The sequence below is a fragment of the Rousettus aegyptiacus genome, unplaced genomic scaffold (genome assembly GCF_014176215.1).
Source record: "Rousettus aegyptiacus isolate mRouAeg1 unplaced genomic scaffold, mRouAeg1.p scaffold_m13_p_2, whole genome shotgun sequence".
NCBI classification, from domain to species: domain Eukaryota; kingdom Metazoa; phylum Chordata; class Mammalia; order Chiroptera; family Pteropodidae; genus Rousettus; species Rousettus aegyptiacus.
Genome location: NW_023416295.1, coordinates 146,453,081 through 146,479,409, shown reverse-complemented (window position 1 = coordinate 146,479,409; position 26,329 = coordinate 146,453,081). Strand labels below are relative to the sequence as shown.

The following is a 26,329-nucleotide window of genomic DNA, read 5'->3' as shown; positions in this document are numbered from 1 at the left end:
ACTGGACCATTCACCTGCATGACGTTGAGAGTGGACTTGCCTTCCCTGGTAGGACGGTTGTGAGATTTAGAAAGGATAATATTTGTAAATCTCTCAGGATAGTGCCTTGCAAATAATAAGTGCTAAATAATAATTACTATTTTCCCACTCTTTGTACCTTACAAGTTCTATGATACTTAAACCAGTTATTATCTATTTTGATAGCTATCTAAATACATAATTATTTAATATATTTGACATTAATGCAATGCTATACATGTAGAATGTAATCGACTTAAAAATTTTTAGTTTAATCATGAATATTTTATTTAGCCAGTAAGTCATTAAACTTTAGAAAGTCTACTATTTACTATTTCCCTCCCCTTTTTTCAGAATACATAAATGATTTCCAGTAAGTTGGGTTTCTCTGGAATATATTAAGAATGGTACTTCCTAAATTTTACCAGATAAACAAGAACTCTAAGAATCTGTTGAACACTAGGGGACCTTTCTTGAGGAAAATACGTGATGCTTACTACATCTTTGGGTTTTCAAATGCCTTGAGGACCTCGTTAGAGATCCTAGAATAGGAGCCTCTCAATTACTAAAGAATTAATATGGTACAATGTAAGTCTATAAAACTACAGCATTCTCTATGCAAATACCACTCAACCACCTAGTCATATGTGAAAAGTATAAAGAGACAAATGTGAACTGTGCTCCCACCCATCATAGGTTTACCTCTTTGCAATGACTTTTCAACATGTGTTTTTGTGGTCTGTAAGGCTTGATTTTTGTCAAAAGTTATAGCAACTGCTGTGACTGTAACCTAGAATCACAGAAACAATAATGAATAGTAAAATAATCATTGCGAAAATAAGTTTCTTACAAACCTTTTTCAGTACCATGGAACAACTTATACTAATTAGCTAATCTGCCTTTCCTAGTTAATTCTCAACCAGAATTATGCATCAATACAGATATTCAGACTACAACTTAGCCCAACTGAACACAGATATTTCAGAAAAAACTCAAGAACCTTGTCTTAAAGATGGGGTCGGGGAAAATCCCACATAAGTACTCATCCTACTGTATGTATGCTGGAGCACACATATGATTCCACCTTCAGATAACTAGAGTTCAGAAAAAAATGAAATTTACACGGTCTGATATATACTAATACATTTTGAAGTCTGATATATACTAATATATTTTGAAGTAATACATACTAATAATATTTTAAAGTAAAAGTTTACACTTATTTAATTATGGCAACTTTATAATATTAAAACAGATCAGATAAAAGCTAGAAATCTTCTTTAAGAACTGACAGAATCTTAATTACCTGAATTAATTCATCTTCAGGCAGAGATACTGTAAAATTTACATGGCAAAGGCAGCAGGGGATCATAGACCGTAGTTTAAAATACAGGCTCTACACAATAGAAAATATTAGTAACATCACTTCTTTTAATTTAAAAATTTATAAAAACTGACATTTTAATGTACATTATGGCAAATGGAAAGTTCAAAAGATAAAAACAAGGCTGGCCCACCTCTATTTTGTCCATTCTTACATAAAGAATACATTTTTAATATTTAAGCAGACAATAAGATATAATCATATTTATCTGTAAGTCATAAAAAATAAGGTTTTTTTAAATTTACATATATATAACAAATTTTTATAAAGTTTAAAGCTATGAAATATCTTAAAATATACTTCTTTTATAGTATGGTATATTAAGATGGAGGGCAACTTTAGCATTTTACCTGATGACAGAGTTAAGATTGATATATACTGTATAAATAAAAATAATTCAGCCCACAACTGTGTAAGGTATTCCAGACACATATACATTTTTCTTTTTTTAATTTCGTGATTATGCGTTTTAACTAAAATTAGTTAGTCAAAAGGTTCCTACCTTGAGCAAATTTTCACAGAGATCATTAAAGTTCTTATTGAGGGCTTGATTAGTCAGGTTAAGGCTGCTTAACCGGATTACCCTTACTGATGTGAACATCTAAATATAGAAAAACATAATAGCATGTCATTTTATTATTTTAACTAAATAACAGTTAATAAAACTGTCAAATAATGAACAATAATAACTAATGTGGTATGAAAAAGGATAATATTTTAACTGCAATAAGGTCAAAAGGAAAACATAGGGACTTTCTAATAACATTACGTACATTTTATTTGTTTAAAATTAAGAATGAAAAGTTCACCTGTATTTCAGATGTCCAATTATTTATACCAGGCATAATTTCTGTATTGCAACTATAAAAGCCTGTCAAAATAAATTATAGTTAAAATATACGATGATATTTCACTTATTTTTTGTGTTAAATAACATTTTCAATTATTACATGAAGGTCTAACTATAAGATCCGTTCATTGTTGTTTTTCTAAAACTCTTTATCTTTAGAACACTTTAGATCACCTTAATATATTATCAGGTTTTTAAAAATGTGTAGTCATAAAAGGATTAAAAATCAGTTTGCCTCAGTTCTAACATAAATATTCTTAAACTATATGCTTTCAGCCTTTGGAGCAGCAAAGCACATGACAAGATGGGACACTGATAAAGCCTTTAAAATAAAGTTAGTACCATAATAATTATGAACTAAAATATTGATATGCAAAAACAGGATAGTTTCATTTGAAAGATAGTTTTTTCCTGTTCACCTGAAGGAGGAGGAACATCCGTGAGGAGAGAATGCACGTCTTCCATTGCATCTGTGTCGTCGATCTGAAAATAGAAAGATTAAAACTATTACATAAGTTAGTAAATATATAATCATTTCAAATTAAATTTTTTTATTATTACTAAACAGAAAACATAAGTCACTGGAGCCATTTTTTACCTAAGTTAAAATATAAAACTTTAAAAACATTTCTAATATCTAAATTTCTCCACAGTAATAATTATAAATACTTCTAAATAAAATATTTTATATTATATAACATATTGAGTTTTTAAAAATTGAGCCTTTTCTCAAGCTTTTATGATGGCATGTTTCAAAATAATTACAAAGGTATATCATAAGTAATCATTATCTCAATTTGTTTAAAATAAAGTATGATTAAAAAAACAAATTTTGACTATAGAAATGCTTTAAAATACAATTACGTAGGGATTAATTTAAAGGCATGTCTAAACAAAATAAGTCTAAATCTTATGCTTACATCATAATAGCCCACTGTGAACAATAAAGAGTAAAAATATCCAACTGGACATATACTGATATTTATCTGTATAATAGGGGTCTAAGTCCTGACTCACATTTTAAGCTTCCTCTCACATCCCCCTTGGGACTTCAAGAACCACTGTCACTTCCACTCTACTTAGCTACCCAGAGTCGTGGCCATGCTATTCCCAAAACCATTCCAGAAACACCCAGACCTCAAGCATTCTCCAACTACAATCCCCTGTCTCTTTGTCCTTTCTCTTGCTGAAGCTGCACTGTGCCCTCATACTTCTGCCCAAATGTGAGGCACTTCTGTTCTCTACTTAGCCAGGATCCAGGATCAGAAATATCAATAATACCTTAGATCGAACTTCAGATAATGCTAAGAATCACTTGGAGAGTTTGTTAAACAGAGTCCTGGGCCCCACCTTGAAATTTTCATTTACTAGGTCTGAAGTAAAGGCCTCAGAATTTATAATTCTTAAAAGCTTCCAAACAGTGCTGATGCTACAAGTCATCGCAGCCCACTTTGAGTAGCACTGCTCTAAACAGTACCCTGGTTCCTTTTACTTCCTTAACCTGACCAACCTTCATTTTTTTTTTCTATTATCAAATTGTAGAAAAATACAAGAAAAAGGTATAAATCCATACAATTTTAGTTTTCTACAAATCAACACTCTTACCTCGGTTAAGCCTTGTGCATCTCCCATGGCTGACATCCAGATCACATTCACGGACAGTTATAAACTCTTTAAACCTTCTATCCAATCCCTATACAATTCTACCATTAAGCTCCCTGCTGCACTGAGATCAAAGCATCTGACTTTTTCTCCCAACTGGTACCTTGTCAGAACATTTCTTGGTATCTTTATTTATTTTCCTTTCCTTCAACATCAAAGGAAGACCATCTATCTCTTTCAAAGCTAACTGTTCAACAGATTTGTGAGGGAGGAAGCTCCATAAATCTTTTGTGCCACATTAATACTCCAAAAAAGCCAGTTCTGAGTGTATTTTCATAATGAAAGTTCAATTAAATCTTCTGAATAAAGTTAAGGAAACACCACTCAAAACTCAAAGAGTCTATATTTTTACATGTATAATATTATAACGACATGTTATAACATACAAAACAGGTAATTATATAATAAGTGAAAGAATAGTACTTTAATTTCTCATTCAAGTTTACAAAAATAGCTCCAAGAGTTTATTATTATTTTAATTTTAACCAATACATTAATTTTTGCAGAACCACCTGCATTATTCTATCAGTCATCTGGTACTGAACAAAAAATATACTACCAAGTTCTGATATTTTCAAATCTGTTGTAATGTCTATAATAAAATTTTTTGATATTTATAAGTTTTAACGACACAAAAGTATCACATCAATTGAGGATCTGATTATAAAAATGCGCATCTTATTTTCTAAATACTTTAAGAAATTAGTCCAATGCCATAATACCTCCAAAACAAAAGCATCTTTTTTCCCATGTGAAAGGTCCAATTCTGTAACTTCATCAGAGCTTTCTGATTGAGATCTTAAAAGTCTTGAGCGTTGTCTAGGTTCTGGGATGGGTGATCCTATAATCTCTTCGAATATCTCCTAAAAGAAATATAATTGCTTCATATTTATGACCATATTTTTCATGTTCTTTTTTTATAAACTGCAGTCTCTTTTCCTTTTTTATTTTAAATTGAGGTATAATTAACATATAACATTATATTAGTTTCAAGTGTACAAAATAATGATTTGATATTTGCATACTTCAGTTTGGTTTAAAATTTTTATACTAATAGACAATTACATGTGCAGTGGGGAGTCTGTAATATATATTCAAAGTCTGTATTTAATTATAAATTTTATGACTAATTAACCTTTTATAGAGTATGTACATGGACATTTCCTTTAATCGATAATAGCAGCCTTGACATACTAATTTGGAAGCATATATATAATTTTCATAGACATGGAGAGACATTACTGACATCTACTGTACAAAGAAGAAAGTACAATGAGTAGGAAATCAGCAGTCTTACCAGAAGGTATTTTCTACTCAACATTTAAGGGTCCTAATATCCCATAAAGAATTAAAGATCTATGTTCCCAAATATAATTCTACTCTTCTATATCTTTTCTTATTCAGTGACATTTTTCAAAGCTCTACATAGTAAAATGAGGAAAACAATGTATATATATGTACATAACATATATTACATATGTATCTGATGTGTAACTTACTTAGCTAAATAAACTTTGATAGTTACCATAATGATATTTTTGATGTCAGTGTACAGTGCAATCCTATATGGGTTCATAAGCTTTCTTACCTACTACATAGCCAAAATCAGAGCTAACTAGAGGTTCTAAATATCTGTTAGCAACAGGAGTATATTGGGAGAATGTGGATATGGGAGCACAGATGCAGAAGGCATAGCCTATTACTGGTGTAACAAACCTATCTTGTTAAAAATGAGGACGTTGAAAGTAAGTTTTTCAAAAATATAGTTTTAAGTGTTCACTTCTACTGCATACCATACATAAGACTACCACCATGCAGTTTCACAACTTAGTTATCTATTGAGTACTCTCACATCCATTTATTTTGTTTGCACTCCAAATTAACCTGACCTGTGTAAATTTGATAGGGTGCTTATCATAATGATTAGAAACCAATAAAGAGCTGCAATTCAGAGGTAAAGCAGTTTGCCTGTGTTTGAAAACTAGTAAATGAAGAAACTGCCTAGGTCAGTTCTTTTGACTGAGTGCAGAGTACTTCCCAATAGATGTCATCCTTCCTTTTATAATTTTATAGTAGTTTAAACTTTGGTTATGCCTCTGTTCACTGTCTCATGGACCTAATAAATATAACTATCTGGAATGGAATACATCTTAGATTCGTAATGAGGTTTCACCATTGGTAATGTTACTCCAAATAAAGGTTTTGCATCTTATTTTAATATCTTTGGTTGACTGAGAAGTCTTTTATCTCCAGTTAAGCAGTACTACATTTCTGCATTAGAAACATTTCTCAATATATTGAGGGAAAAAAAATCAAACAACAGTATTAACTTCAGCTGGAGCTACCTTCCCAAGAAAAGGTACACTCTGGTCCACATTTACAGGATGGACATACATTGTTTTGGAAAACTGAAAACACTAAACTGTGATATGAGTAGTGGGGTGGTACACCAACTTTGTCAAAAAAAATTCTGAGATGTTATGCTAAAAGACTAATGTCAGTATCTGAGATAAGATATAGTATTAGATTCATAAATTGATTAGTCTTTTTGTAGAAATGCAGTCATATTCAGCACATGAAACCCAATATATGCTGAAATTTTTAAATTCATAAAAGATTTATTCCCTCCTCTAAAATATACTACTAAAATAGAAGTTCAATAAATATTTACTGAATGGATTAAGTAACTCGATTAACATTCTCTAAATATGTCTCCGTTCAAGGGGCTTACATTATAGTAAATGAAGACAGACATGGAAAAACTAAGTGCAATAATATGTAACAGGCATTATGCCAGAAGCACATACAAGTACAACAGGAACACAAACGAGGTGGCAGGTCCTGCGGGAGGTCAGGATGGAAGAACAGAGTTGATAAGCATGGTTATACAAAAGAATTTAGCTCTTATCATTAGAACTGATAAATAGAACCCTAACATATAGCTTTGCCAATTATTTCTCCCCAATACTATTAGTAGATATTCAAATATCAAAATATAATTATAAAAAATAATTACTACAAACATACACTCAATAAAGTGTTGTGAGGAAAGTTTATAAAGGTTACTGAAGTAAATATATTAACACATCAACATTTTCAAAGCATTTAAACATGCTCTATGTCAACACTGTTCAACAAATACAAAGCAAGCCTCATAGGTAATAAACAAATGAAACATATAATCAATACAAAAAATATTCTTACGATATTTTATGTGCTTTTTCATTTACCAAATCCTCAAAATCTGGTGTCTATTTTACACCTATAGCACATCTCATTTTGGACTAGCTACACATGTCAAGTGCTCAACAGTCACATGTGGCCAGTTTCTACCACACTGAACTGTATAGCTCTAAGTCATATCCTTACGATTCCTCCCAGCATAACAACTTTGCCAGAAAGCTATGTTTGAAACAAGAGTCAGATGCACTGTTTCAAAAGACCAACCAAAATTCAAGTCTTTATAAAACAAAATAAAAACAACAATAATATTCTTATCCAAATGCTATCCTTTTACAGAAGTATTTCATTATCAGAGACTCATAAAAACAAATAGTTTCATTCTAACTCCAGCACCTCTTTCTTTCAATTCAGACTATGGCTATAGGCATCTATAGAGTAGGAGGCATCGTGATACCTATTGGAAAGTTGATGAGAAGACTATGGAAATGACTGGTAAGGAAACTGTGAGAAGGTGAAACTGAAAAGCTCTATTCTTTCACATTTTTACCACAGATAAGCAATCTCTCTTTTTATTAAAAAAGAACATTTAAGGCCATTTATTTAGTCATTAAACAAGTATTTATCAAGAATACCAGGAGGAACTAGGATTAGAAATACAGCCATGATGGAACTTCATTCTACTGGAAATAATAAGCAATAGACCAAAACAAAACAAAAGGGGGAAACAGGAAGCACCGAAAACTGACGGGAGAGTTACAATTTTTAAATAGGGTGGTCAGAGTCAGCCTCCCTAAAAAGGAGACATTTGAGCATAGACGTAAAGGAAGTAAAAGAATGAATAATGAGGAGAGTGAATTCAAATAGTGGGAAAAAATCTTTTAATGTCTAAAATAAGATAACCTCAAAATATATTAACATCTAAACAACTTATGTATTCCCAATATAGATTTATTTCACTTACCGGAGGATTGATTTCATATAACTCTTTATTCTTAGCAATCGTGTCATTTATCTTCTTTTGCATGTGAGATAAATGCTGTTCATATGAGCCATCATTAGGAGTCTTCCCAGCAATCTGAATTCCTCCAGGCGTTGGTAACGCTGCTAAATATACACCTGTGGCCGACTTGTAAAAATAATGGGAAAATAATAAAAAATTATCTAAAAACATAACAGTCCTTAAGTTTTCATATTTAGGGATGTGGTCTTTGCCCTATAGGAAAAAGATATAATTAGTATCAGTGTATGTATAGGACGTATATGGAAGGGCACAGAAAAACACAACTGGTAATAGGGGTTGGTTGCTTCTGGTGAGAAACCTGGGTAGGTGGGGACAGCAGTGAAAGGAGCATTTACTTTTCACTGCATACCCAACTGTATTATAAAATGTTTTACCTTATGATTGTAAAAAAAGTTTAGAAAATAAAGATAAAAAGTTGTTAAAAGTAAATTTGTCATGTATAAGTAGATAATTTACCTTTTATGTGGCAAAAGTGAAAGGGAAACTTTTGCAAAGCAAGGGAAGAAACTAAAGTGCGTAAAGGATAGGAAACTTACTCAAGATCGTACTTCAATAAATATGGACAAGAGATTTGAATCTGTCCCTCGCTCCAAAAGCCAAGACCTTCTTCCTATACCACCCCACCTCCATAATTACCAAGAAAGAAAATTTTACTCGATACAGATTTATTTTAAATATTTAATTAAATTACTATTAACTTCTGACTCTGTAACACTACTACATGCCATGAGTACTGGAAAACTATTAGGTGACATATAAAACAGCACAAACACACACACACACACAATCCTATGTGCATTTAGGTTAAAATATGCTTATATAAGCAAAGCGAAAACATACATAAAAGTATAAACATCAAATTGTTAATATCAAAGGAGTAGAATGGGGAAAAGAGAAGATAATTTTAACTCTGGATATTTATTTTGAATTGAGTTATCATTATTTTTAAATTAATCAACTGTCAATTTTATAAAAGTCCATCCTAAAAAGTATATGATACTCTATGGCGAAGTCTGCGCCCGCAGATGAAACTGACCCTCAGAAGCTCTCTCCCCTGGTTCGTTCATTAGTGTCCAAGACTGCACCTATGACTCAGTCTCTTGCTCAATTCGTTCATTAGTGTCCACGACTGCGCCTATGACTCAGTCTCTTGCTCAACCTCAGAATGCCCTCTGTGCCATAGGAAGTCTTAGTGTACCATCTCCAACACTTCCCTAACTGCATTCACTAAAAAACGAGGCAGCAGCCCAGAATGGTTGAGAACACAAACTCTGGAACTAGACAGGACTGGGTTTGAAACCCAGTTCCAGTACATGTAACCAAAGCAGCCTGGACTAGTCTCAATCTATCACAGCACTGACTTTCCATCTTGTAAAGATAATATTATATTCCTTCTGGAGTAGCACAATGCCAGACACCCAGTAGCATTCATCAGATATCAACTATCATAGAAACTACTCTTGGGACCTTGAGACTTAAGTACACAACTAAAACACAGAACAAAGATTAAAATCTCAAACAGTTGTATTTGGTGTCACTGGTGATCTAGAAGGAAAAGATTTGGAATCAAGCTCTTAGTTCTCAAAGATACTTCCAATAACACTGTTTTGTATTTAGTCCAATTTACACATTTATGTTATGCCCTTGCTAAGCATGGGAGTTTTTAGACAAATGAATTATAATTAACACTTTTTTCCTCAAGTTACTCTAAATGTCAAATATTTTAATATAAATCTGATTACTTTCATTAATCATTACAAAATTTTCTTGTTAAAAAATTAGGATTACAAAATTAATCATCATCATACAATTATCCCCTCATACAAAAATTTCCATATTTGCTTATAGAAAAAAAGATTAAGCAAGAAACTATTTAGCATTTTATCTACAAATACATACTGAGAAAAAGAATCTGAGTTCCATAAATTTCTTAAATTTCTATGCATGTCTCAGAAAGACGACTGAAAATTCCCATTTAAAAAGTACCAGTGACACAGACAAAAATTCTGGCTAGCAACGTGTTTAGAATGTGAGATTTCCATAAATACTGTTAATCAGATTCCATGTGATCGATATATATTTTGCAGGCATCTAGTTCTCTGGGCCTCAGGTTATTTGTAAAGGCAGCTCTCCCTTTCACCAATGACAATTTTCTAGTTAGGACTTGTTTTCTAACAAGTGAAGGCAAACATGAAGCTGAGATATAGAGCTTTCTACAGACTCATGATTCATCAGCACCTAAGAAACACACACATGGTCTACTGACCATAGGGGCACGCTTATGATGCAATTTAATTCTCAAACAATAGGCAGTATCTCATATGTATTGCTTCATTTTCTCCATTAAAATGAATGATTATTTTAACACAATGGTCTTCTCCCACCTCAGGAGTGATTTTACCACCCAAAAATCATCTAGTATGTATGGAAACATTTTTTATTGTCACGCTGGAGGGCAGCTATTAGCATCTAGTGGGGAGAGACCAGGGATGCTGCTAAACAAATACTACAATGAACAAAACAACCCACTGCAACAAGAAGTTATCCAACCCCAAATGTCAACAGTTCCAAGGAGAAACCCTGTTTTAGCAATGCATAAACAATAATACAATCCAAAACAAAGGTGGCCAACTTACTAAACAAGCTACACATGATAATTGGGCTTATGGCCAGAATATAAAAATATAATAATGACATAAATATAAATAAATAAATATTTTATACAATAATTTAATTTAAAATAACATAATTTCATAATGAAATATAAAAATAAAATATTTGAAAGCCTATCATCAGATTTGTTACTTCTTATAATGTCTCCAATCCTTAAAGGTCTTGATGCCAGTTTCTTTAAATAACTCTTTTTAGGAGACTCTTTGAATAACTTAAAACAGAATCTATTACAACTACAGAAATCAAAAACCAAAACCAAAACATGTAAACTTACCGCTAAGCCCATCAACATATTTTCGCCCACTGTGATCTGAATTCTCAGTCCAAATAAAGCATTCATTCCTTTGAGTTTTAGCTTATTCATTAGCTGAGTATGCACTTCATATTCCATAAATGGCAACAGATTACTGATAGCTGTGGCATTTGCTTCTGCCTGTGCTTTCTTTTTTAAGCGACATAACCTGTTTAAAAAAATAATTTAGTCAGTGGATGATATTCTTGGTACCACCTTAAGAAATGTCCAATTTTTAAAACTGTCTAAGAGTGTGCTTGATAAAACATTTACTTGTTTCAAATGAGCTTCTTAAGTTATATCAGTAATCTTTTCAGCCATTTTTTCAATGTATACATTTTTTGCTAAAAATCTTACTTCAATAAACAAAGATGAAAACTCTCAAAATCTCTAGAAATGAAATAAATACTGATTAAAATCACTAGAGAATATAATTTAAAATCTTAGGTTTCCTAATTCTACATGATCTTATAATGGATGGATAGCAGAGGAAAAAATTAATTTATACATTAAAAGAACATAAAACCTACTTGAGTATCTACCATGTGCCAGGTACTGTTCTAGGTGGTGAGCACTGATCAAAGTCCCTGTTCCCAGTGAGAGAATGGAGCGGAGGTGGGAAAAAACACAACCTCAGACTATGTTTAAGAATCAAGTGTCTGAAGAAAATAAACCAGGTGAAATGAGTGGAAATAACTAAAGAGAAAGATGATGATACCTGAGTTGGGATTGTAAAGACAAGTTAGAACTGGGAAAATTGGATAAAGACAATTATGGAAAGGAGCTGGCATACCAGAAGAACCAAAAGGAGACTATTGTAGCTAAAGTGAAGTGAGCAAGTGTGAGAGTAGTACTGATGAGACTGCAGTTAAGCAGGGGTATGATCATAGCAAGGGTTTATGTGTCAGCAACGGGGAACCCCAAATAAGTGTTAAGTAGCAACGTGATTCGATTTATATTTTAGGACATCATTTATATTGCTACACAAAGAATGGAGTTAAGAGGTCAGAACTGATGCAGATAAGAGGCTATTTAGGTGAGAGACAATGAGAACTTGGACTAAAAAAGGTAGCAGTAAGATGAAAGAAAGATCCCCAAACTTGCAAGCCAGGCTATTTAAGCTAGTATTTCTCAAATTTTAGCTGGCATCAGAACCACCTGGAGGACTAGTTAAAAAACAGTTATTGAGTCTCATCCCCAGAGTTTCTGATTCAATATCTCTGTGGTGGAACCTGAGAATTTGCATTTCTGTAAGTTCCTCCTAAGATGCTGATGCCAATTACTGGTCTGGGACCTCACTCTGATAACTGCTGATGGAGAACAACCAACCCCCTTCTACCTAAAACAAATAACAACAATAACAAAAATGGCTAAGTTAAATATTTTTAAAAATCTTCTAAAAAGTATCACAGGACCAAGGCTAGGGGCAGTGTGGGGCACAAACATAAGAGGGTAGCACAAGGAAGTTCTTTTATAGAATGAAATAATTATGTGTCTTGATTATGGTGGTGGTTACATAAACTATATATGTGGGATAAAATTGCAAAAACTGAAACATACATGCACAAATACATAAATGAATCCAAGTTTAAAAAATTATAGAATTTTTTTGTCCACAGCCATACTACCCTGAATAAACCCAATCCCATCTGATCTCAGAAGCTAAGCAGGGTTGGGCCTGGTTAATACTTGGATAGGAGACCACCTAGAAAGACCAAGTGCTGTAGGCATAAATATTGAAAAAAATAAAATAATAAAATAAATAAAATAAAATAAAATAATAAAATAATAAAATAAAATAAAATAAAATAAAATAAAATAAGGGATTGTAAGTTGACAAGGTCCTTGCAATCTGCGAGCTTAGCCTCACCTAAAAAAAAATTATAAAATGTTTACTAAGGTCTGTATAAGTTTTATAAGGTCTGAATAAGGTCTGTAGTACAGTTAATAGTATTATATTAATGTCGATTTCCTAGGTGATTCTCTACAACAGCTGTATGAGATATCAACAATGAGGGAAGGTACACAGGACTCTATACCATTTCTGTAAATTTCCTGTGAGCCTATCACAGTCAAAGAAACAAAACACAATGAACAATAACCAACAGAAACAACAGAAAACAGATTTCAGATAATAAAATTATTAGAGGATAATGATTTGAAAAAGAACAAAATAATAAAGCTTCTAGAAATAAACAAATGAATTAACAAAAATTTAAAACTACAAATTATTTGGCCTATTAGCATATTAGAACAGCTGAAGAGAAAATTTAAAAATTGAAAGAGATAAGAAAGTATGTAAAGTATAGCACAGAAAAACAAAAAGATAGAAAACACAGAAGAGAGTAACAGACTTAGAGGTAGCAGTGGGAAAGTCTATCATATTTTGAAGTGGAGAATCAAGGAGAGAGAAGAGATGAAACATAGGAAAATTAATACCTAAAAATTTCCTAAAATACATGAAAGACATCAATCTACAAATTCAAGAAGCCCAATGTAGAACAATTAAGATAACTCTGTACCTAACATTTCACAGGTAAACTGCAGAAAACCAAATACAAATAAAATGGTTTACACACAGCCTCAGTAAAAACCAAACGATACCTTCAAAGAAACAACAATTAGTCTAATTAATATATTACTTCTGAACAATAGCAATGAAAGCCAAAGGCAGTAGAAAGGTATCTTCAATGTGCTGAAATAAAATCACAGCCAGACCAAAATATCTTTTAAAGATAAAATAAATGCATATATCAATAGGCATTCATCACTATTGGACCCACCGAAAGAAATACTAAAGAATATACCTCAGGCAAAAGAAAAACAATCCAAAATGGAAAGGCCTAAAACTCAAGAAAGAATCAGACAAAAGGAAATGGATTACGAACATATTTTAGAATAAAATGGAACATAACTTTGTAACTCTAATGTGAAGAGGTTAGGAAAAAGGGCAGTCAAAGAATACCATATTTGACACTAAGAACTGAATAAAGCAAGGTATCATTTATTAAAATAGAGAAGGCTAATATTAAAGAAGTGGAGAAAATCAGCAGTTCAATTTGAAACAAGTATGAGATGCCTTTGACACATCAAAATGGGGTGTAAAGTACACAAGTAAGTATATGGGTCTGCAGCTCAGAAGAAAGTTCTGGACTGAAGTTATAAATCTGGAAGTCAAAGACACAGAGGTAGCATATAGACCTATCAAATGATAAATTCAACTAGGGAAGGAGCTTTGAAAAGAGGATCCAGACCCATGGCTCTCAAGGATCAAATGAAGATAAATCAACAAGGAGACTGGAAACTATACATAAAGGTAGCAAAAGGCAAAAGGTGTGGCACTGTGAAGACAAAAGAGTTTCAAGGAGACAACAATCAACTTGAATGAATATTGCTGAGATGGCAAGTAAGAGGAGGACAGAAATGCTCACCTGGCAGTTGTTAGTGACCTGGACAGTTAGTTACAGCTGCTTCTTATATGCCTACCACAACTGAACATTTCCTAACTGCAGTACATTCTAAAAGGAGTTTTTAACTGTTAAGTGTAGTAAAAGAAATACTGCATAGCACTGTTATAAAAGAAAATGTCAACTTCCAAAATGTATTACATATTTAATTTCATTAATGCATACTGAGTCAGATCCCTAGCCTGCAGCAGGTTAATTAATAATTCTCATAATTAACAAGCATTTCTACAGAATTTAAATATTTAAAACAAATATAGACATATTTGAGATTTATAAAGAGGCTATTTTCCCTCCCAGTTTTTCATACAATAAATTAAGAGGTTCAGATAGAACTGCCCAGGTTGCCCAGGATCCCACAGATAGGAAGGAAACAGTAGAGCAGATATTTGAAAATAGGTCAATTCAACTCCATACCCCATACTCTTTCAGGGACGCCAAATACCGTTTTTGCAAACATACCTTGCTTGAATTAGACAACCTTTTCCAATAACTGTTGCATCTGCTGGGAGGTCTATGGTTGTAAAGAGAACATCAGGAACTTTCTGTTTCCTGCAGTTATAGCAATATGTGAGATGAGCTGGAAATGGCATATTCAGTTCATCATATGGTATATGGCAAAATCCACAGCCTGCAGGCAAATTTTCTTCTAGCCTATGTGAATAATTAAGAAAAAAAAAATAAGGCATTCTTGAAAATTCTGTGCTTTTTTCAAAAACACACAGTACTTGTGCACAAATTATGCCACAACTTCTACCACAGTAGGTGGTTAAGAGCACCACTATGACTGATAAGAATTACAAACAACAGTGAAATGGTAACCATACACTTTCCTATGACAGAAAAGGCTTATACAAGTAGAAAGTGATTCTGTAGCAATTCTTATGTGTGGCGACTACCATCTGACAAAAATCGCTATTATTTCAAAGTTTTTTCTTTGGGATACAGCATAAAAATAAATGTTTAGACAATAACGGTGACTTTTTTTTTACTGTCTAAGAAATATAACACAAATATAATTTTAAAAATTTTCTAAAAAAAACATTTTTTAACAAATCTGAAAATAAATTTAAGGTTAAAAATAAATCTATTTAAGAAGGAAAAATATTAAGTAAAAATAGGCACAATCTAAAATTTCTAATTTCCAAAGGCTGTTTTAACATTTCTGAGAAACCAAAAACCTGTGTTTCATAAAAACATTCATATCATACAAAAACCCCAAATAACCCACAACCTTCCTGTTTACTGCAAAATGTCTGTTGTAATACGCTGTTTACGAACTCATTTTAGAATAATAAGTATTTTTTCATTCATTAAATCTGAGGAAATCAGAAGAATTGATATAGAAACAGAAAGTTCTGGAGAGAACTCCAGACTTTCACCTAGCCACATCGTCTAGGGCTCTGGAAAGATATGGGTTCTCACTTCTCTCTAAACTAAAGCAACCTTTCAGAAGTTGAAACTTGGCAAGTAGACAAATTTTTAAAAAGAAACTCATACTATCACTGAATTTTCATAATGACCTTTAAATCAAAATTAATTTACTTCCAGATATCATTCTTTAATTGTTGAGATAGCATACTGCTATATTAGAAGTAAAAGGGAAATCAGAAGATCTGAGTGAAACTATGTGACCTTGAACAAGTTATTTAACCTCTCAGAGACTCCTCTATAAAGTGGGAATTACAATCTACCTAAAAAGGTTCTTTTCATTTTTATTTTTTGAAGAATAAGAAAACTACAGGCAAACACAAACCACCATCCCACCACCACCAATATCACGCCCAGCCGACAACAACAAAAACTAATAATGTCACTTGGCCTGAAACCAACCTGAGATACCAAGTAACCTACTCAGTTACACTAAGCACTAAATAGCAGACCTCAAATTTTAATGCCAGTTTGTTTGAATCTAAATCCCGTGTGTTACAAGGGGACAGAAAAGGATAAAACCTGGAGCAATTTTTAACTAAACACCTCACAGAAGTTTGAACAGTGGTGCAACATCGTAAGGTATAAAAAATAAAAGTATTAAAATTTATGAGAACATTTCAAGTATGAAATGTACAAAAGGGACTGACTGAATATACTGATTACAGGGAATTCTTCCTTTTATTTTCCTATATTTTCCAGATTTTCTCCAGTAAACAGCAATAATTTTAGAGCAGAAAAAAAAAGGACATTTTTCCTTTTACAAATAGGGATGGTATCTGTTGCACTGAACCACCATACAAGAGAATTCACTGTATCCATCCAAGCCACACACTGAAATAACCCAGCTGCATTGGAAAGGTCATCTGTTAAATGAGGCTTCTTGGGAGAGGGGAGGGAGATTGGGGGAAAGGGGGTCAAATACATGGTAACAGAAGGAAATTTAACTCTGCATGGTGAACACACAGTGCAATACGCATATGACATATTACTGAGTTGTACACTTGAAACCTAATGGTTTTATTAACCAATGCCACTCCAATAATTTTAATTAAAAAAAAAAGGATTCTATCTATTCTAGAATGAAATCTACTAACGTGTGTGAGAACTATATTATAGCACCGGGAGAACTCACCAGCAAGGTCAGTTTTCTCAGTAGAACATTCCAACTTTTTAATGTACTTCAAATGTTCCACTTTCACTTCCCTATTTATGATGACTTATAATTCTCTAGAATATATTATGGTCAAAATGCATTTTTAATACTGACAAAAGACTGACAAAATTTACTACTGACAAAATGTGCCCTAAATTTGATAATATGATTTTTTTTTATTTTGTCTTTAATGTATACTAATACACTAATATTAAAAAAAAAATTTTAAGTAAATATGCATACTGTGGGGTAGGGGTAATTAACATTTACATTATTCAAGTAGACTCTGGAACCAAACTAATAGTTTTCAGCATATATATTTGATAATTTCATCTGTTCATGGAAAGCATTTTGACATTTATGGAAGCTAACAGATTAAAGGGACCAATAATCAAATAAACCAAAAAGTAATCTCATTTTCCTTAATACTTTCACTTGTACTTTCTATTTTACATATATTAAAGTTATAGTCCACTTTCCATAAAGCTTTTATATATAATTTTGGTACAATATAGTGTTTTGATTGTTTTATAAACAAAGACTTTTCTATATGAAAACTGTTTCATGGCCTTTTTCTGTTTTGGAGGCAACACAAAGGGAAAAGAAAGAGACAAACCAAATTTAAAAATTATTTCTATAATGTAACAAACAAGAAAATGTATCCTTGAAATTCTTCAATTGGTAGTCATACATGTCACTTATCAAGTGTATCAAATATAATGTGTGTCATGTAATGCAGATTCTAATATTTCTCTGTTGCTGTGTTATGTAAAAGTCAGTAAAGGGTCTGACACTGTACCACTGTAGCCCACCCTCAGGGAGAACTATCTCAGTTCTGAAAGAAAAGCAGTCAACCTCTCTCCCTTCTCTGCCCTTATGGAAAATAAGCCAGGCTGCCATGACAACCTCTGTTCCAAACAGCCCTCCACAGTGCCATCGTGCAGAAATCTAGGGTTCAGTACAGCTGCCGTGCCGGATGCAGATAAAATACAGACCTCTTCACTATAAAAGAAAAAAAAATAAACAAGTTAACATTTTCAGCAATCTAACTGGAAAATGTTAACTATCAAAGTAATCACAAGTGTGACAATTTAAATTCAAGTTAAACTATTAAACATTAATAACATTACAGGGTTACCTCTTAAACCTAGGAAAGAAAACAGAAGTAATATGATGTTATTAAAGTAGAGAGGGCAAGAGTTCTTTATTACTTAAAAATTGTGAAAGATAAAGTATAATATTAATAACAACAGAGTCCTTTAAAATATGGTGAAGCTGATAAAGACTAGAATGTTTCAAAATAAAAGTAGTTACAAACCATACTGTTGAATCCAGCAATAACTCATTAAACTGTATTAAAATACTCTTTGAATACACATTAAATTTTACTTAAATTATTCTAAAAACACAACTACACAAATATTGCTATAACTTAATTTGAATTTGATATTAAAAAGATATCTGAAACAATATCCAATATATACTAAGTGGAGCTTAAACTACAGCAATGATATATATGTTAAAACTTGATATTCAAAAGAATTCTTTGAAACTCTTTATTATATATCACCCAATTTGAAAGCCAAAAAAGTAAACGGTCAACACAATTAATCAATGAGATCACCTAAAGCAAATGGGAAAAGCAGCAGCCTAGGGACAAACACTGGAAACAAAGTGTAAATGAACCAGAAGCCTAAGAGAACATGAAAGAAATGGTCACTTGATTTGTAACTAAGTACGCAGAAGCCAGGCTTAAAATGTTTAAGTGGGCACTGAGAATGTCAGAAGGAATAACATGGAGCCACTGCAGGCACTGAGTCAAGGAGCTACAAGAGCAGAAGTGTGCATTATAAAGAGTTTAACTTGGTAATAATAAGTAGGATGGCTTAGAACCGAACAAATGATTAAATATGAGATTTAAATACAATGAATTTTTTGAGGTCCAGAGGGGAAAAAAAGACTGTCAGATGAATTCAAACTTCTAAGTAAATTAATTGGGCTCATTTCTGTAGAATCTTGCATCTGTGACACATCTCTGGCTTTCTCTATATGCTGTTCTTTTAGCCTCGAACACTCTTCCTACGCCTTTTCTCTTCATTTATATAATTCATATTCATTCTACAAATTTCAGTGTAAATATCAGTTACTTCACTAACACTTTCTTCCAATCCTACCTCTAAACTCTAACCCTCTGGTATCCCAAAGCATCCTAGGATCTATCATAAAATATATTTGTCATAATTCTCCAGGAGAATGTGAATCTCATGGCAAGAATAATGTCTTTTAAAACCATATCTGTAGGACTCAAAAGTGTATGACACTAAATCCATGAATGAAGCAAGACTATCTACTGCGGAGTAAGGCAAGATAAGCATAATAAAGTCAGTGGTTTAGAGTAGAACAACTACAACGGGATTAGAAATTTCAAGAGTAAAATACATGATCTAAAAAGGGGAAAAAAGGATCCTCACAAGAGGAAACAGCATGGCTCTGCAGTGTCCATATTTACTACAATCTAATCATTTTTCTCTAACAATGATCATCACTACAAGTGCAAGAGAATTATCCATGAAATAGATACTTGGCAGCAAGCATTACCCAAGAGTAGAAGGTAGAAAAATAAAACAGTAGAAGGCCAAACAGTTTCTAAGTAATATCTATTATAAACTTTTAAAGGGATTCAGAGTAGAGGTTCAAGGATGGCAGACAGCAAGTAAAGTCAGAATCTGAGTAAAGAACTAGGAAAACTCTTGGTTTAAGATAAGGGTTAAAATAAACCAGGTGTAAATGAGAAAACATTATGGGTGAAAAAACATTAAGGTTGGATCCAATAATGAAATTTCACAGTTTCAAATTTTTAAAAGGCAATAGTTTCGAGTGATAATGAGGTCAAAATATGGTTTGAAGCCAAGTGGACAAGGAAGTTAGAGGACTTAAGAATTAGAAGTACAATGCCAGGCTATTAGAAGGAAGATAGTCATGTTTCACTGGAGGAGTGGCGGAGGAGGGATTAAGAAAGGCCGAATAACGTGTTGGAGGTAGAAAGTCGGAACTGTGGAATGGTATGGACTTTAAAGAGAGGCTGTTTGAATGAAAAGTAGGAAAACGAGGTTTTGAGAATTAAGAGTATGGAAGTCCCTGCATTACTTGGCAGCATTAGGAAGGACGATTTGTTTGCAGGAGAAAGGAGAAAGGTAAGTTACAATTAGTAAAAGAAGGTAGAAAGGGTTTAGAGATGAACTTTAAAGACATAAGGCAGCTCATTTACAACAGAACGGAAGGTTTCAAAGATCCGAGAGGAAGGAATTAGCAGAATCACAAACTGGAGTAAAACAGACCTAGAGTTAATACTTGCTATGTGCCACTATTATGTTCCCATTTAACTCCTCAATAATCTTGATAGGTGACTATCATTTCTATTTCATTGTATAACTTGAAGCTCAGAGGTGCAGAGTAACTTTCTCAAAGTTTCATAGCAATGCAGTGGCAAAAAATGCATATGAACCTCGCCTCAGTGTGATGTACTCTAAAGCCCATGCTCCTGGATCACTCCACTACTTTTTTCTCTATATTTGCATAAAGCTTTTCCCCTTTCAGATGACAACCTGTAAATTACAGCATCTAGAAAATCAAGTTATTATCATTTACCAGATGCTAGTTGATTCACTGTAGCCCACTACAGCATGACAGCCTAATGCTTTAGCATGTGATTTTATTTCTTGTCTGATTTCTGCCCACCACGCATCTCGAGTTTCTGGTTCATCTGAAAAATAAATTTTACATCAGTTCACTACTCAATAGCACATTGTCTAAATGAACAAGAAATGTTTAAAATAAACATATTCTGGGAGGCAAAGAATTACTGTTTTACAAATTTTGAAACATCATATATTTAAAATGCTACTTCTCAAAAAGCTTATTAACATTTTAATAATGCTACTTCTCAAAAAGTTTAACATTTTCAACTTGATTGCTAGAAAACAAACCACCTAGTTCTATTTACTTTATTACTTTAAGGGATATCTATAGAAATGTATTTTATTAGGTACGACTTAAAATGTTGACCCAGACTTTCCAGATTCTAATCTTAAACTGTGAGGATATCCTATATCTCACCTCGCTGAGAGTATGCCTTATGAGTCATAGGCATAAATTTAATTTAAATTCTGATTACATTTTTTTAACCCAATATATTCTGTGTTCTTTCCAAGACAAAGAAAGATTGGTTGATGTTAAAAAAGAGAAAGCTATCTATCTATAGCCATCCTAAAGAAAAGTGATGAGAAACAAAGGGACTAGCCAATTCAAAATAAAATAAACAAAAACATTTAAAAAGCTAATACAAATAATTTGGCTAATGTATACTCAAACAAATTTCAGATAGAAAACTATAATTCCATGTATGGCTCTGTAATTAAGAAAATGCCTTAGAATCACAGAATTGTATTTCAATACCACAGAGGAGTCCAATATTGATTGTAAAGGAGCATTATATATGGGGCATCTGTCACACATACTTCCTAATCACTTGCATTTAGCTGCAAACTACTGGTGAATAGCAGCTGTGAATTATAGTAACTTTTTATGTCAAAGGTGTCAAAAACAGAAATAGACTATAATCAGTATATCTTAATTTGTTTCTTTTTGTTGCCAAATCCATTTGGGAACAATGTAAAATAGAAAAATCCCAACCAACTATAAATAAGATGCTAAGCTCTTACTGTAAATTTTCTATAAAAAGGCACTATTAAAGCTAAAAATCAAATAATCCCAAAACTCTAATTCTTAATTTCAATGTATATCGTTTTCAAAGTATGTTTTTAAAATAAGGAGAATAAGGAGACGTATACTCACTAGTAAAATACTGAAGACAATAAAGTAAAGAAAAGTTAAAAGGTTTATTTTAGCTTACATTTCTATGATGTAATTTTGATTCCTCCACAGGGAGGTGATCAGCAAAAAGAAGAAATGAAGAGATAAAAGCCAGAACTACAAATGATTCCAGCCAGGTCTTGAATTAAAGTTTTGTCAAGACAGAGCTACCCTAAAACTTTTTCAGAAGAAAAGAAAGAAATGCAGACTCTAGGAAACTGAGGAAAGGATCAAAGTATGAGATAAAATAAAGAAGGAAGAGAAATAGAAAAGACTACGATACGGTGTTAGCAATCAACGTTATGAAGTATATGTGAGACAATTAGGTGGCCCTATTTTGCACATACACTATTATGTTAAAGAATTTCTTCATATTCCTTACTGAAATGTAGACATTAATAGCACAAATATATTTTTCAAGTCCATTCTCTCTTCTTCTTTTAAGACATACAGGTTTCTAGACCAGTTTGAATATCTATTTAATATCATCCTTTCCTAACAGGGAATTTTTATATCATAAGATAAACTATTATTTAAGTAGTTGCTCAATCTATCAAATTATTTGACTCTTTGAAAACAGATATCATCAATAATATATTTATCTGTTTAAAAAATAATTATTTAACTGAAAAACCATGTAAAATAAAGTCTTAATTTTTCTTAAATCCACTAGTAAGGCCTGCTTTTTTACTTTTTAAACCATTCTGGAAGTTTAAAATATTACTTGCTAAAATAATTGTACACTACATTTTTAAAAAATAGATTTCCTCACATTAGGTGTGCCTATATCTACAAATACATGGTAGCTTTTCTCTTTTAAAATGAATTTTACAAGAAGTAATCCATAACATTGTTTTTTAAATTAATGAAAAATGGAGGAAGCCACTTAGTTTAAGTTCAACATATATTTACTTAAAAATAGCCAGCATGTCTAAATGGAAAAGTATGTAATAATAATTACTATGAGATACATGTAATCACATAGAATACAAAGTTTATTTACATCAAACTTACCTTGGTATAAGACATAAAATAATCAAATAATTAAACCAAACACTATGAAAGATAGGTGGCTGATTAAAAAAAAAAAAAAAAAAAAGCTGAATGCAGCACAAGTGGAGCATTCATATTCTTCTGACAAGGTTACAAGCAGCCTTTATTCTGACACACGAGCCACACAGTTGCACATGGGGATGCCATTGTTGTATTTATTTACAAGTTTAATAAAAGCTAGAGAGTTACATAACATGAGAGCTAAGGAAGCAAATGGCATATGTCCACACTCCAAAGAATTTCTTAAATTTGGTTTTTGGCTAAAGCAAAAGCTCAAAGAACGAAGGGTTTTGCAAAGCAGATTCAGCAGACAGGAGCCAGAAACAGTGGATATTTTGGCGCATGCTTGGATCAGGTGACAGTACAGACTGAAAACTATGGCAGCTCACTGAAATGGTTACAGAAAGTAATGGCCCTAGATTCTAGGTGAAAGCAAGGCAAGCATACAGTAGGGAGCACTTAATCACAAACTAGTAATTGGATTAACAATAATTATCTATAACTATAAGCGAAAAGCCAAAGGATGAATTTTTTGGTTATTAAATTTAGGGGTTGTTTAATTAAAATAAAATTAAAGTTAATTTATTTAATATTAAAAAAATTAACTTATCTTCAACACCTACATCTTATGCCAGAGATGAGCCAGAGAAAATTCAAGTATTAATTACAATTGACCCTAACTTATTACAACTGAAAATTCAGAAATACCATAGTATTTACTCTTATTATGGAATTTTGAAAGCTTAAAAACTGCTAACTATATCTTATAGGAAACACATGAGTGAATTTGAATTGTTTTATTCACCCTACATAAGTCAAAATTGAGGATCTACCATACTTATATAAAAGGCAAAAGGGTCTGGCTTAAAAATTTATGACAACTATACATGCCAGACATGAAACTGGATAAAATTTAGTCATTTGGAAGATATACAATTAAGATGTGACGGTCACAACTGGTAACATTTCAGAGATGTTAAGAAAAAAATACCTTCATGTTAAATACCATGTTCCTCCCAAATCTATAGTATTTCTAATTATGAAGATATAATTTTAGGAGACTTTAAAATTTACTTATTATAAAAATTATATTTCATACTATTTTATGTTTTTCTTCTATGGGTCAAAACTCTTCATAGATAATATCACAAATCTTTTAATATGTCCTTTTAATGGTAGGCATGAACTGAGCTCTAGATTAGTACCTCATCGATGCCTCTTTTAGGGGTAATGTCTGCATACTTGGGTTGACATCACAAGTAATTCATTTTATTAATGTTACTTTTCTAGTGCAAGACTATAGCCTGATATCTTGCCATCTTTTTAGTATTTTATTTTGTTTCTGAAATGCAGGTGAATCTGGTAAAGATTCCTAAAATAACAAAAATCGTTTATATCTCAGAAAGTAAAGAAGTGAACAACTCTACGTAATATGCCTTTATAAAACTCAATCTCTGAGATTTTAGGCAATCACACACTTCCAACTAAGAAACATCAAGTACCTAAAGTGTTAAACTTAGTTCTATTTTCGCATAGCTCTAGAAAAGAATACCTCTGCCCTTGAGACTCTTTTAGTCTGTTTGAAAGGAAAAAGGAAATGGACAGTTATTCGATCCAATTTTTTAAATGAGTAAGAAGAGATAAACCGTTAAGTAGGATCAAATAAAGGTATGTATGTAATACAATGATATTCTACCTTGTCAATAGCATAAAAAGCTACATTCTCAAACACCTGAAAAGAATATTCTAACTCAAAACAATCTTTGAAGAAGATAGATTTCTCCTAACGAAATTAAAAGTACAGAATTCAAGGTCAAGGGAGTATACAACCTCAAACTGGGTGAAGATTCAGAACCAGACCAGTAGGAAGATTCTTATTACAAAGGGAGTGATGTGCACATTCTGAGCAAACATCAAGATGTAGTAATTTGGGATGTTAGGATGGCAGCTGAGATATAATTTATGTTGGACCAAACTGAAGTTCTTTATTATTTGTTTAAAAAAAAAAGATATGTAATCTCCTTATTTGTAAAATTTCACTCTTAACATATATAAATGTAATTAAAAAACAAGTTACATTATGCTACATTATATATGCAGAAAATAATATATTACATTTACACATTACATTATAATGTAATGAATACCCAGTTACATTGTTTATATATGTAAAGAGCAAAATTTCACAATTAAAAAGATTACATATCTGATTTTTTATAGATAGTAAAGAGTAGGTAGTAATATCCAGTTATATTAGAGAGAAAATTGTATGTATATTTGTCACTTTACATATAAAAAGTTAACATAGCATACATGTTATAGTTATGCCTTCTTGAATTCTATATAGCAACATTCTGAAAACCTTATTAAAATACTAAAAATTAAAATTTGTTTAACTATTTCAGGCTTAGTTTACACATCCGCTCATGTGTACCTCTCAGATGTAGTAAAAAAAAATAATTGCTGAGATCATCGTTGAATTCAAGTTCTAGGAAAGTCCATCTCCATTTCACTAATAGACACACACACAGCAAAAGAGTATGAGAGATAGCCTACACTAGGTATGTAAACAGAATGTTTGCCTGGCTGAAAAATCGTGTTCCCTATCCCCAATACTGTGCTCAATATATGGCTGGCACTACATGAATATCCACTGAATAAAAGGCTTTTACTTAAAACTAAAAACAAAATTTGGATGATTGGACTAATAATGTATATACCATAAATATTTCCTTAAATATCACCTGACTCAGTACTTTTCAAACAATTATATAACTACTTTATATTTCTTTCTGTCACATCCTGAAAAAAATACCTAAACTGACATTCACCCATACAAAGAAAAAAATAACAAATTTTCCTCAACTACACTAAGACTACTATGAAGTTATTTGTGTGATTTGTTTAGAAATAATTCTAGGGGTAAACTCTTCTGAAAGAAAAAAAGATCATAGCCATTCAAGAACCAATAAACTAGGACAATTAAAATTTGCTCTTAAAGTATTTTTTAAAACTCAACTTTCAAATAGATTTGAATGTGGGATAATCATGATCTATATTTCTTTTACTCTGAGCTAAAAATTTCCAAAAGCCTATAAACTTGCCACATTCTACTGATTATCATGTCTTGCTTGCTTTACATCCTAAATATTTTAGAAATTTACAGTTAAGAGTTTAAGGCCCAAAGACAGAGAATTAAGGTTCAATTGTCATTCAGCCACTTTGCATTGTATCTTGGAAAAACTGCTATGCTGCATTTTGCTCATCTAT

At 32.1% G+C, this 26,329-nt stretch overlaps 1 protein-coding gene and 1 pseudogene across 13 annotated transcripts in view; one reads left to right on the top strand and one right to left on the bottom strand.

Annotated features, from left to right (window-relative positions):
• Positions 1-26,329, bottom strand: part of C2CD5 (C2 calcium dependent domain containing 5) — an 81,921-nt gene that overhangs the window by 13,448 nt on the left and 42,144 nt on the right. For 7 of the 13 annotated variants that reach the window (XM_036236898.1, XM_036236890.1, XM_036236892.1 and 4 more), the window contains 11 exons: positions 20,783-20,897; positions 18,041-18,136; positions 15,010-15,201; positions 11,066-11,252; positions 8,059-8,223; positions 4,637-4,777; positions 2,672-2,735; positions 2,212-2,273; positions 1,905-2,003; positions 1,325-1,414; positions 721-808 (listed from right to left, as the gene is read on the bottom strand). In XM_036236898.1, coding sequence (XP_036092791.1) covers positions 721-808; positions 1,325-1,414; positions 1,905-2,003; positions 2,212-2,273; positions 2,672-2,735; positions 4,637-4,777; positions 8,059-8,223; positions 11,066-11,252; positions 15,010-15,201; positions 18,041-18,136; positions 20,783-20,897 — 1,299 coding nt within the window. Of the gene's footprint in view, positions 1-720; positions 809-1,324; positions 1,415-1,904; positions 2,004-2,211; positions 2,274-2,671; positions 2,736-4,636; positions 4,778-8,058; positions 8,224-11,065; positions 11,253-15,009; positions 15,202-17,989; positions 18,137-20,782; positions 20,898-26,329 lie in introns of all 13 variants that reach the window. The other 6 variants (XM_036236889.1, XM_036236893.1, XM_036236891.1 and 3 more) reach the window with 1 other exon arrangement.
• On the top strand, positions 12,695-12,813 carry LOC118613892 (annotated as a pseudogene).